The sequence below is a fragment of the Rhinoderma darwinii genome, chromosome 1 (assembly GCF_050947455.1).
Source record: "Rhinoderma darwinii isolate aRhiDar2 chromosome 1, aRhiDar2.hap1, whole genome shotgun sequence".
Lineage (NCBI taxonomy): Eukaryota > Metazoa > Chordata > Amphibia > Anura > Rhinodermatidae > Rhinoderma > Rhinoderma darwinii.
The window spans coordinates 234516759-234529665 of NC_134687.1; the positions used below are offsets into that span (position 1 = coordinate 234516759).

Below are 12907 nucleotides of genomic sequence, written 5' to 3' on the forward strand. Positions count from 1 at the left end.
CCTGGGTCCAGCGCTGGAGCCGCAATGTCAGCGAGCTGGGCCCTGTATCTAATCCAATCATGTGTGATACTGTCCGCTGAGCCACTGTATCTAATCCTATCATGTGTGATACTGTCTGCTGAGCTGTGTATCTAATCCAATCATGTGTGATACTGTCTGCTGGACCCTGTATCTAATCCTATCATGTGTGATACTGTCTGCTGGGCCCTATATCTAATCCGATCATGTGTGATACTGTCTGCTGAGCTGTGTATCTAATCCTATCATGTGTGATACTGTCTGCTGAGCCACTGTATCTAATCCTATCATGTGTGATACTGTCTGTTGAGCCACTGTATCTAATCCTATCATGTGTGATACTGTCTGCTGGGCCACTGTATCTAATCCTATCATGTGTGATACTGTCTGCTGAGTTGTGTATCTAATCCTATCATGTGTGATACTGTCTGCTGGGCCACTGTATCTAACTAATCCTATCATGTGTGATACTGTCTGCTCAGCCACTGTATCTAATCCTATCATGTGTGATACTGTCTGCCCAGCCACTGTATCTAATCCTATCATGTGTGATACTGTCTGCTCAGCCACTGTATCTAATCCTATCATGTGTGATACTGTCTGCTGAGCCACTGTATCTAATCCTATCCATAGTTTATAGGGTTGTAGTGCTATAGATATGCTATGCTGTCTCATATACACATTTTTTTTGGGGCGGACACATATGTATTGGGGCTATTTCCCTGACATTTTAAGCCCTGAGGGTATGTTCACACGGCAGCGTCTGTTACGGCTGAAATTACGGTGCTGTTTTCAGGAGAAAACTGCACCGTAATTTCAGCCGTAATGGCATGTGCAGGCGTCTTTTGCTTTGTCCATTACGGACGTAATTGGAGCTGTTTTTCCATGGAGTCCTTTTTACGCCCCGCCTTTTGACAGCGGCGCGTAAAAAAAAAAGACCGTCGACACAGAACATCGTAAGACCCATTCAAATGAATGGGCAGATGTTTGCCAACGCTTTTGAGCCGCATTTTCGGACGTAATTCAATGCTAAAACGCCCGAATTACGTCCGTAAATAGGGTGTGTGAACCCAGCCTTAGTGACGCCCCCGGCTGCTAGTGCTGCATTGTTGGGTCACTTAGGAGACCCAGCGATGCAGCTGAAAGCTGCGGACCGTCGGCCATGAGAAGTTTGCGGGGGGGGGGGGCCCAGTAAGAATTTTTGCATCGGGGCCCATGAGCCTCTAGCTACGCCCCTGTTAATATGTATCGTTTGGTCGCCTATTTAACACTGTCACACATCTGCTATCAATAAACGATTCATGTTTATAAACCACAATGTCAGAACGACCAAGAATTATTTTTCTGTTCGTATAAACGATTATTTGTACGCTCAAGGAGCGTTCTATCGCTAGTCGTTCAGTCGCTACACCTATTCACAGTAAGCGATTATCATGCGGTGGAATCTGTTGGTGTAAATAGGGCTCATGTGGAGAACATGACTGGAGGTCATAGACAAACTGTAACATAAAAACTGGCGCTAAAGTGGAGTAGTTGCTAATAGTAACCAATCCAATCCCAGTTCTCAGAGGTGCAATGTATAAGGTGCGACCTGATTTGCAGAAACTGCCCAGTTTTTTCCTTGAACTACATTTTATAAATCTTCCCAAATATTCACGACAGAAACTTTCCATAGCCGAGCACGTGGTAGTTTGCCCAGTCCGTCCCCCTGATAACCCCGCCCTCATGGGGCTGGCGCGACGTCACCGCCTCTTTAAATAGCGGCCAAGTGCAGGGAGGTGAAGTGCACTGAGGCGGACCACTTGTTCGGTGAGTGAAGGGCGGGCTGAGGGGCACGGGGTCACCTGTGCGGGCGCTAAGTTTGTTGCCTCTGGATGGAGAAGGTTTTTTCCCGTGTCTCTGTCATGGCGGTGGATATACCGTTGTGTTCGGTTTTCTGTGTAGCGGCGCCTCTGCTTTGTCTGATGTCTTGCGTTCACTTTCTGCGTGTTCTTGCTCTCTGTCCTCAGGTTGAATACCAGCTGCAAATCTCCTGGCATCATGTCAACAAACGGAACGGAACCCTCTGCCCAGGTGGATGAGACTCCCGAGCAACAGGTGACATGTGGTGACTGGACTTTGACGTTCTATTATCTCCGCTGGCAGCTACTAGCGATCTGTTCTGTGCCGATAACCGCGTGCCCTTTGCATCTTAGGGCTATGTAAGACTGTGGTGTGTACATTAGGTCATTGATGGAGAACCGGTTACTCTGAATCGTGCTCTGCCTTCTTATTCCGTCTGGAAATGTGGCTAATGTGGCAGCTGCTGTTCACCTTGTCGGTGGGGCAGTGATTTTACACACACCCTATTGGCAAGGGGAATGAGACCACCCAGTATTTAACTTGTTCAAAGAAAATCTTCTGGGGGAATGAAATTACTTACTGAAACTGATCTGAGGAGAGGGGTCCTCTGTGTGTCACTGCAAGACTCCACATTCCAGTATATCTTGCCATGAACTGCCCCCCCCCCCCCCCTCAGGGCATGAAGATCCATTGGCAACAAGTGTTGGTGAGATGCCCCTCTTGCAGCTATTAAGACCCCTGTTTTAATATAACTCTCTGGTTATGGTTAAGGACTGTCCAGTTTAGGTCCCTTTACAGATATTAGAATTGGGGTGTCCTCTGTTCAGAATCCTCATCTCTTGGCCAGAGTGGTCTAGGGGTCTCTTGCTCTGGGTTCTGCATTAGACGACCCACTGATAGATGCTGTATAATGCTTAAAGGGGCTTTCCAGACCCTAAAAATTGATAGCCTATCCTCAGGATAGGCCATCAATAGCTGATAGGTTGGGGTCGTACGAGCGCTGTTTCCCCTTCATTTCTAGTTACTCATTGAATTGTTGACACGGATGTAGCGGTGATACCCAGGTACAGGGCCGGCCCTAGGATAGATGGCGCCCTGTGTGAAATGATCTTTCGGCGCCCCACCCCATCAAAAAAAAAAATGCCCCATAAAAAAATTAGTGCCCCCATTCAGTATAATATAATATATTACAACCCCTTCAAGGACACAGTATTTTGTCGTCGTATTATGCCACCTGTAGTACCCCTACACAGTATAATGTCCGCTTAGTGGCCCCCACACAGTATAGTGCCCCCTGTAGATTTTGCCATACAGCCTCCTTGTAGACAGTGCCATACAGTCCCCCACCTCCTCCTTGTAGACAGTGCCATACAGTCCCCCACCTACCCCTTGTAGACAGTGCCTCCAAACAAAAACAAAAATTGTACTCCCCTATGCCCCGTTCCCACGATGAACTGAGCTGCTCCATGACGGTACCCTAGTACAGAGTTTCCCAACCTTTTCGGACTCGAGGCAGCACTGGAAAAACAAAATTTCCTCAGGGGCCCCCCTACCAAAAATGGTTTTGAGAAAGACCGAAAACTGCTAAGGACAAGCACTCCACTCGTAGGGCATGTTCACACGTTTTTTGTAAGGCAAAAAAAATCTGCCTCAAAATTCCTTCAGCAACTGACAGCGTTGTGTGATTTTTTTTTTTTTGTGTTTTTTCTTAAGCTGTTGAAGCGAATGCAAAAGACGCAGGAAAAAAAGCTCCAAACGAGCGCCGCAGGTATCTTCCTATTAATTTCAATTGGAGGTCAGAGGTGGAAACCACTTGTAGACCATCAGCCCCCCACTCACAGCAAAATGACCATCAGCCCCCCACTCACAGCAGAATGACCATCAGCCCCCCACTCACAGCAGAATGACCATCAGCCCCCCACTCACAGCAGAATGACCATCAGCCCCCCACTCACAGCAGAATGACCATCAGCCCCCCACTCACAGCAGAATGACCATCAGCCCCCCACTCACAGCAGAATGACCATCAGCCCCCCACTCACAGCAGAATGACCATCAGCCCCCCACTCACAGCAGAATGACCATCAGCCCCCCACTCACAGCAGAATGACCATCAGCCCCCCACTCACAGCAGAATGACCATCAGCCCCCCACTCACAGCAGAATGACCATCAGCCCCCCACTCACAGCAGAATGACCATCAGCCCCCCACTCACAGCAGAATGACCATCAGCCCCCCACTCACAGCAGAATGACCATCAGCCCCCCACTCACAGCAGAATGACCATCAGCCCCCCACTCACAGCAGAATGACCATCAGCCCCCCACTCACAGCAGAATGACCATCAGCCCCCCACTCACAGCAGAATGACCATCAGCCCCCCACTCACAGCAGAATGACCATCAGCCCCCCACTCACAGCAGAATGACCATCAGCCCCCCACTCACAGCAGAATGACCATCAGCCCCCCACTCACAGCAGAATGACCATCAGCCCCCCACTCACAGCAGAATGACCATCAGCCCCCCACTCACAGCAGAATGACCATCAGCCCCCCACTCACAGCAGAATGACCATCAGCCCCCCCACTCACAGCAGAATGACCATCAGCCCCCCACTCACAGCAAAATGACCATCAGCCCCCCCACTCACAGCAAAATGACCATCAGCCCCCCCACTCACAGCAAAATGACCATCAGCCCCCCCACTCACAGCAAAATGACCATCAGCCCCCCCACTCACAGCAAAATGACCATCAGCCCCCCCACTCAGATGCCCCCTGGTGGGTAGCGCCGCACAGCCCCCTGGTGGGTAGCGCCACACTGCCCACAGCCCCCTTGTAGGTAGCGCCACACTGCCCACAGCCCCCTTGTAGGTAGTGCAAGGACTACAAAATGACCGCTAGCTGGCAGGCAATACATTAAAAAAAGGACAACTGTGCAGGAGCACACAAAATACCCAGCTTTCCAAGCTATCAAATAAATGTGTGGAAATAAACTAAATTATAATTTATTTAGTCTGAGTAAAGGATTAATCCTTTTAGCTAGATTAAATAAAAGTTATATCTTAGTTTATTTCCACACTTTTTTTTTATACCCGGGAAAGCTGGGTATTTTGTGTGCTCCTGCACAGTTGTCCTTTGTAGGTAGTGCCACACAGCCCACAGCCCCCCTGTAGATAGCAACCCCCCCTTCCAGTATAGATAGCGCCACTGTAGCTCCCTGAAGGAGCGGAATCCCTGTGTGGCAGGGGATTCCGCTCCTGGAGCGCTGCTTGATGCCTCTGTCCATATATGGACAGTGACATCAGGGAAAACTCCTGAAGCGGAATCCCTGGTCACAGCGTTGCAGACGCTATGACCGTCGATGCCACTCCAGGAGAAGCTCCTGACGTCTGTGTCCATGACGTCATTGGCTTCTCCTGGAATGGAATCCCCGATCATAGTCTCCAATGCTGTAACCGGGGATTCTGCTTCAGGAGTTTTCCCTGATGTCACTGTCCATATATGGACAGAGGCATCAAGCAGCACTCCAGGACCGGAATCCCCGGCCACACAGAGATTCTGCTCCTTCAGGGAGCTACTGTGGCGCTATCCTGGAAGGGGGGGGGGGTTGATATCTACAGGGGGGCACTATAGCCGAGCAAGGGAGGTATCTCCCTGCTCTGCTGTCTACTAGCGCCGCTGTAGCTGAAGGGAGCTACAGTGGCGCTAGTAGCCAGCAGAGCAGGGAGATATCTCCCTGCTCTGCTATAGTGCCGTCGCTACCGCTATAGCAGCCACAGCAGCTGCTAGCGGCGCCACCGCCCTTATGCCCGGTGTCACCGCTAGCAGCTGCTACAGCGGTAGCCACTAAGTGAAGAAGCGCCCGGGTGCGACTGCAATTAGTGTGTATCCCCGCTGGTAGTTGCAACGGCGCGGGGATACACACACCCGCTGGCGCCCCTCTTGCCGTGTGGCGACCTGTGCAACTGCACTGGTTGAACATAGCTAAGGCCGGCCATGCCCAGGTATTGCGGCCTGTTCATTGTGGGAATGCAATACTATGAACGGCTGCGGTGTCAGTGATTCATAGTGTGAGCAAGTAAGGGAAATGAAGGGGAAGCAGCGCTTGTATGAGTGCTGTGGCCCCTTCAAAACATCTGATTGGCGGGGGTCCCGATAGTCGGACCCTGACCCATCAGCTATTGATGGCCTATCTTGAGGATAGGCCATCAATTTTCAGGGGCTGGAAAACACCTTTTTAATTTTCCCTCTGGCACTGCAGGGAAATGTAACACTTTAAAGTTTGCCCAGAGATTACTGTATTTCTGGGGGTGCCCACACGTGGACATTCTGTGATCCGCTTATTGTCAAGGACCCTTCTAACAAGTGGGGTCGTCTGCAGTGGCCATTCCCTCTAATAAAATAAGTGAGATGCGTTCTAGGGAATGGTTGTTTCCCCTTTAGTCAGAAGTGTTCACGATCTACTTGTCTACAGCAGAATGTGGTGGGACGTGTTACACATCTACCTCTTGTCAGCTCTGCATGCAGTGTGGTGAGTGCGGCCTACAATTCTACTAAGGATAGTCACCCGTACATCCGCAACGTTTGTGATGTTGCTGAGAAAGGAGCAAAGACCTTAACTGATGCTGCAGTAACTGGATCAAAGCCTCTTCTAAGCCGACTGGAGCCGCAAAGTGAGTATATTTAACAAAACCTTTTTATTTTTCCCCTCCTGTTAAGCGTGTGCCTGGTCTTATGGGCTATGAACACCCTTTGCACTTTAAATTTTTTTTTTAAAAAAGTGCTACCTATATGTAAAATTAAAGATCCAAAAAATAACCTAGAAGCACTCCAATGATCCTTGAGAGTAATTTTTTCAAAATGATTTTATTATGTATAATTCATAAGCGATTATATCTGGACGTTTCGACCTAGCCTAGGTCTTTATCACAATCGCTATAAATGGAGAAATTAAATTAATGTAACATATACAGCATGTGTAGTAACATAATAAAATATAATGAATAACTGAATAAAGTATCTAAAGTAATACAAAATATATATCCAGATATGATATGAAATGTACAAAACGGACAATGTCAACAAAAACATACATATCGATCAATAATTCATCGTATAGAGTTGAAGCAATATTGCAATTTAACAACCATAAGTATTGTGAAAATATTTATGTCATTCTAAGTAAAGACACATATGAAATGCAGTATATTAACTCCTTAACGCAGGAGGACGGATATATCCGTCCTGTGATGGCGCGGGTACTGCCACTGTACCCACGCGATCAGAGGCAGGAGCACGGCTGTTATACACAGCCTGGCTCCTGCTGCAACTGCCGGAATCGAAGCGCGCTCCGATTCTGGCAGTTTAACCCATTAAATGCTGCTGTCAATAGAGACAGCGGCATCTAATGTGTTTGACAGAGGGAGGGAGCTCCCTCTGTCACCCGATCGGCGCCCCCGCAAAGAAATCGCGGGTCGCCGTCGGGTTTCCATGACAGCCGGGGGTCTAACAAAGACCCCCAGGTCTGTCTTCAGCATCTGCCTGTTAGGCGATGCCGGAGGCATGACCTAACAGGTTGCCTGTCAGTTTTACACTGACAGGCAATAATGCTTTGGTATACAAAGCATTATATATGCGATCGGCACATCGCATAGTGAAGTCCCCTGGTGGGACTAAAAAAAAAATGTAAAACAGTTAAATAAAGTTTGTGAAAAAAAAAAAAAAAAATTACAGTCAAAGTCAAATAAAACTACTTTTTTGGCCCAAAAAGTGGTTTTATTTAGTAAAACGGTCAAAACAAATCACACCTACACATATATGGTATCCCAGCGATCGTAACAACTTGACTAATAAAATTAACATATTAATTAAACCGCCGGATGAACGGCGTCCAAAGAAAACGCAAAAACCGTCAAAATTCTCTCTTTTCTCCCATTCCCTCTATAAAAAATAAAATAACAGTGTTCAGGGAGTGCGGATTACACAGGCTGTCAGTGAAGATAGGGAGGGGGAATCGGGCTGTGTAAATAAACTGGAGAGAACCCTCAACCATGCAGGGAGAGTGGGGCAGGGACTCGCTTCAGTGCCAGGATAGAAAAGGGCTGTAGAAGTGGTAGCAGTGCCTTTGCATGAGAACTAGTAAAGATAGCACCATCCTGGAGTCACAGTACTCATCCAGCATGTTACTGGGAGAGATATATTCACGTGGGAAAAGTCTCAAACTAGGATCCGGTTGGAAACTGAATGTCAGGGGGTCTAAGAAAGGAATGACTATTGCAGCCTGAAAGTTAGAGGGCTATTCCTATCTTTTAAAGTTATGGCATATCGCTAGGATATGCCACTACTTGATTATGGTGGCTGACCTCTGGGGGCCCCACTGATCCTGAGAATGAAGGGGCTGCAGCACTGATTTAGAACTGCATCTCCTTCTACACTTTCCCTACCTTCTGGGTTGCTAGGGCACTGCTGTGCAGGGAAAAACTGATGGGAATACCACTTTGTAGATTGTGCAGTGTCAGACAACAGCTGTTGGCCAAACAATCTCCCTGCCCCATAAAAATAGTGTGTGTCCATCTCCCACTTATCTCCTGGAAAGTAAGGATCAGGGCAGATTCCCAATCATTACCCCCTGAAAGAGGTTGAACCGATAGTCTGCCCCTATAGCTGGTGGCAGTATCCACAAACCATAGACCAATTTCTTTGATCCATGTTAAACAAAAGCTGTCTCTTGGTATTACCCAGTCTTACAGCCGTGTGTCTTAGTTGGAGTGGACAGCACCCTCTGATCTTTGGTGGACCTGGCATGCCTCTGCTTTACACTGATAGCTGATGAATTTCAATGGAAACCATGTAATGCTTAATGTCCCCATTAGTGGCATCCCGGCAGCAGAACACCCTGGTCTGCTTTTTTATTTTTCTCCCCGTAAGGATATGGGATTGTCCAATCGGACATCACCTCCACTTCAAGAACCCCATTAATAAAAATAAAGCCAAAACCTCTGCCTTTCTTCTTAGTTGCAACTGCTAATGAACTTGCCTGCAAAGGTTTAGACAAACTGGAATCAACACTGCCTATACTTCACCAGCCAACTGAGAAGGTAAGTGCGAACTGCTCAATGCTCTTATGCCCTCAGGGTTATAGGTTTTCTGTTACAAAGTAACTGCAGAAAACGGACTCTTGCACTTGCTCACTGTGGCATTATATGGGCACTAACGGGACACCGGTGCTATCTATGTAGGCACTATCTACACAGCTCTGGGGTTTTCAGGTGGTTAGGACAAAGCTCTTTTTTTTTTTGGATGGAAATTCTGCTACAGAAGAGCCTTTCATGCTTACCCCGTCTCTCCTCTGACATCCGCTCCAGCCTCCCTGGATGATGTTACAGGCCATGTGACTCTTCAGCCTGTGATCTGCATTCAATTGGGATGCAACGTCATCCCAGGAGGCCGGACTGCCGGAAAGTGGGTGTTCTGGCTAAGTTTTATTCTTCTGGCATGGCGTTTCTGTCACGGGTTTTTCATCCTTATTGAATTCAATAGGGAGAACCTGCAACGTAAAATCAGCATAAATTCACATGCTCCGGAATTAAATTCCACAAGTCAAGTTCTTGGTTTTTTTCGGTTTCCACAGCAGTGGCATGTGATACTAAATCTCAGCCACTTTGCAGGATTTCTGAAGTGTTTACAGTAGCAGCAGAGTTTATGCTATGTGGGAACCCAGCCTAAATTTATTTTATTCCCCCCCCCCCCCCCCCCCCCTTTAGGGTCCATTGACACTGCGGTCAGAACTGTATTTTCTTTTACCACTATTTGGTGCCTTATGTGCAGCAGCATTTTTACAACTGCATTGTAAAAACTATCCAAATTGTTTAACTTTCTTTTTTTTTTTTTTTTTTTTTTCCCCCCACAATAGACTTAGAAAACTCCTGGATTTGGCAGAACTGCCATGTGTGAATTGGCCTTATAGTGGCCTGTTTTCCTGCATGGTTCTTAACGTGTTTCTGCACTACGACGTAATAGCACGTCGTGGTGTGGGGATGATGTATGGGGTGAGCTCACCTGTGGGGCCTGTTCTGTATACAGCAGGTGTCAGCTGTGCATTACAGCTGATACCTGGGACTAACTGGCAGGAACAGTGATCGCTCTGCCTGTTTAACCCCTTAAATGCTGTGAGCAATCCAGTGACTGCTTCTTGTGCTCTTCCTGTAATTACAAAAGCATTTATCAATGACCGCTCTATTAGCAGACCTATTTGGAGACTAGTCAGTTAGGCTGGGTTCACACTTGTTTTACTGTGGCTGTTTTTTCAGAAACTCATGCATCAAGTAGTTTATCAATCAAAAACCAAAAAAATGTGAAATGCAACAAAGTGTAAACATAGCCTTTAGTGGGGGGGGCTGGTTAAGCTGAATAACATTTTATTCTCTAGTTTACGCACGAGATATCTAGGTTTCAGAGCCGGAATAAGAAAGTGCTAAACTTGCAATGCGCTCGACATCAAAACTTCAGCAACAGTGGTCTGGATATGCTAAATGAGACTTTTTGTCTTTGTTCAGGTTGTGTCTGACACAAAGGAGCTGGTGACTGGAGCTCGTGATACTGTAGTTGGTACGGTGACTGGTGCCCGTGATACTGTCACAAGTGCAGTGTCTGGTATAATGGGCATGGCAGCTGGTGCAGTACAGGGAAGCATGGACATGACTCGGTCTGTAGTCTCATCAGTGATGGACACGCATGTAGGGCAGTTTGTAACCAGCAGCCTGGATACAGTCTTGGGGAAGTCTGAGGAGTGGGCCGATCACTACCTTCCTATGACAGATGAAGAGCTGTGTGAGTAACTGGAGGTTTTCCCGTGTGTAACGTACTTGTCCCATTTCTGTTATTTGCTTGCAGTGTAATGTTTGTATGCAGTATCTTTGTTAGCAGGGAAATGGGAGACTAGTTTGAGAATTATATATATAGTTTTTTCTCCCCATCCTGTAATGTTTGTTGCAGTTTTCAAATGTGGAGTAAGTTCTACATAAGAAGCTGCATAATGCTCACTAACATTGTACGCTGACCTCTATTCTGTAACTAACATGTCACCTCAACCCAGAAAACCAAGCATTACAAACATGTCTGCTCCAGGCAGCTGTACTTCTAACAATGCGATATAAACCACCACAATCAAGACTAAGGCTATGGAAAGTATCAGTAGCCCATGCTAATGAATTAGATTGCCGCTCTCCCTCTCGTCACTGCTCACATTGTACAGTTGTTTCTATGGGAAAGTCTCCTATTTTACACGAGGTCCTGACTATTGAATGATTTATCCACAGCTGAACTTGCCTCCACTGTAGAGGGATTTGAAGTAACTCCACTTCAACAACAAAGGGAACAGCAGAGTTACTATGTTCGTTTGGGTTCTTTGTCTTCTCGTCTGCATCATCGAGCATACCAGCATTCTCTGGGCAAGGTGAGGAGTGCCCAGATCACCACTGTGGCAACTCTAGCACAGCTTCACCAAACTATTGACCTGGTAGGATTCTGTACTGTTAGAAGAAAAATCTAAATGTTGTTCTACTGTAGTTTCTAAAGAGATTTATAACATATATTTTTTTTGTTGCAAAGATGGAAACAGTCAAGCAGAGCGTTCATGGTGGCCAAGAGAAACTGCACCAGCTGTGGCTGGAATGGAGTCTCAAGCAATCGGGAACCACATCTGAAGATGTGGAGACTGAACCTGAACAGGTAATGAATTTGAAGGTTGAACAGTGTGGAATATGTATATATTTTTTTTCCATTATATGTTCTGTGGTAAAATGGCAGTTTCTGCTGCAGTTTGCTGTTTGTTGCAGGTTTTTACCCCCCCCCCACCCACCCCATCAAGTTCAATGGGTAAAACACATGCTAATTATCATGTTTTGGCTGAGCTAGTGGATGGAGCCTAGCGATCACGTCTGCCATACGTTGGGGAGCAGGTTACAGAACACCCTCAAACTGCAGCAACATGGAGGACGTGTGTGGCTGTGACTCCAGCAATGGGTTGGGTAGTACTTGCCAGAAGCTGCAGCCACATATGTTCCTCTGGCTCTCACCCTGCTCCATCTTCTCCCTCTATGGGCAGCATGATCCTCCAATGAGCTGATGGTCCATCTTGTCTTGAGGAGATGGTAAAAGCACTATATTGTGAGTGATGAGAGGAGCCTAGTAAGTGGAGAGATAATTACGTAGATACATTACGTAGTCTTCGCATGTACTGCTGATTTATGCAGAGTTTGCTTACAAGATACAATGGTGACTTTTTTTATTATTTTGCAGCCTTTGGATTCTCGAGTGTTATCCATGACCCGTATGCTGACCAAGCAAATACAAACTACTTGCTTTAGTCTGGTGTCCGGTGCACAGGGTCTTCCAGCCAACATACAGGACCGAATGCAGCAACTCCGGCAAACTGCTCAGGACCTTCATGCTTCCTTCTCCTCTGCTCACTCACTTGGAGATATTTCTGCAGGAATTCTGATACAAAGCAGAGAACGAGCCGCAAAAGTCCATGACCACGTGAATGAGCTTTTAAGCTATGTGGTGGCAAATACTCCCTTGACGTGGCTGGTAGGCCCTTTTGCCCCTCAGCTGGTTGAACTTCCAGTAACACCTGAAGAACCTGAGAGGCGGCAATAAGTAATCTGTTGCCCCAAATGTATGCAATTAATCTTGGTCTGAGGTAGGACTTGTCTTTGTGAGGCTTCTACAGTTTGGCTGATCGCTCTGCTTTAGAACTAGTGCTTGGGTATCGACTCCACATTGTTCTTGTACTGTTATGCCAATTTATAAAATTTACTTTGCAGTCACTTTGGATTTGTCTGTATTTTCTTCTAGTGTAACTGACCAGGCTTATTCTGCAGGTAGGGCTTACACTACCATTGGGCTAGTAACTAAACTCCTCACACAGCCTTTCTGAATGGTTCCGTTCACACCACACTTGGACAGTACAGTTGTGGTTTTTAATTGTTAGAGCTTAAATAGTATTTTGGTATACATTAAAGGGTGTATGCAGAAAAATG

At 46.8% G+C, this 12907-nt stretch overlaps 1 protein-coding gene across 1 annotated transcript; it reads left to right on the forward strand.

Moving 5' to 3' along the window:
• Window positions 1-1685: 1685 nt before the first annotated feature.
• LOC142759877 (perilipin-3-like) lies at window positions 1686-12695 on the forward strand. Its single transcript, XM_075862566.1, has 8 exons — window positions 1686-1827; window positions 2028-2115; window positions 6343-6538; window positions 8880-8962; window positions 10421-10694; window positions 11183-11382; window positions 11475-11594; window positions 12165-12695. The coding sequence occupies exons 2-8, from the start codon at window positions 2059-2061 to the stop codon at window positions 12522-12524; spliced, it is 1290 nt and encodes a 429-aa protein (XP_075718681.1). The 5' UTR covers window positions 1686-1827; window positions 2028-2058; the 3' UTR covers window positions 12525-12695.
• The last annotated feature ends 212 nt before the right edge of the window (window positions 12696-12907 follow it).

Coding starts and splice junctions, on each gene's coding strand:
- LOC142759877 (XM_075862566.1), top strand. CDS start 2,059: ATGTCAACAAACGGAACGGAACCCTCTGCCCAGGTGGATGAGACTCCC. Junction 2,116..6,342: donor ATGAGACTCCCGAGCAACAG/GTGACATGTGGT, acceptor TGTCTACAGCAG/AATGTGGTGGGACGTGTTAC. Junction 10,695..11,182: donor TATGACAGATGAAGAGCTGT/GTGAGTAACTGG, acceptor ATTTATCCACAG/CTGAACTTGCCTCCACTGTA.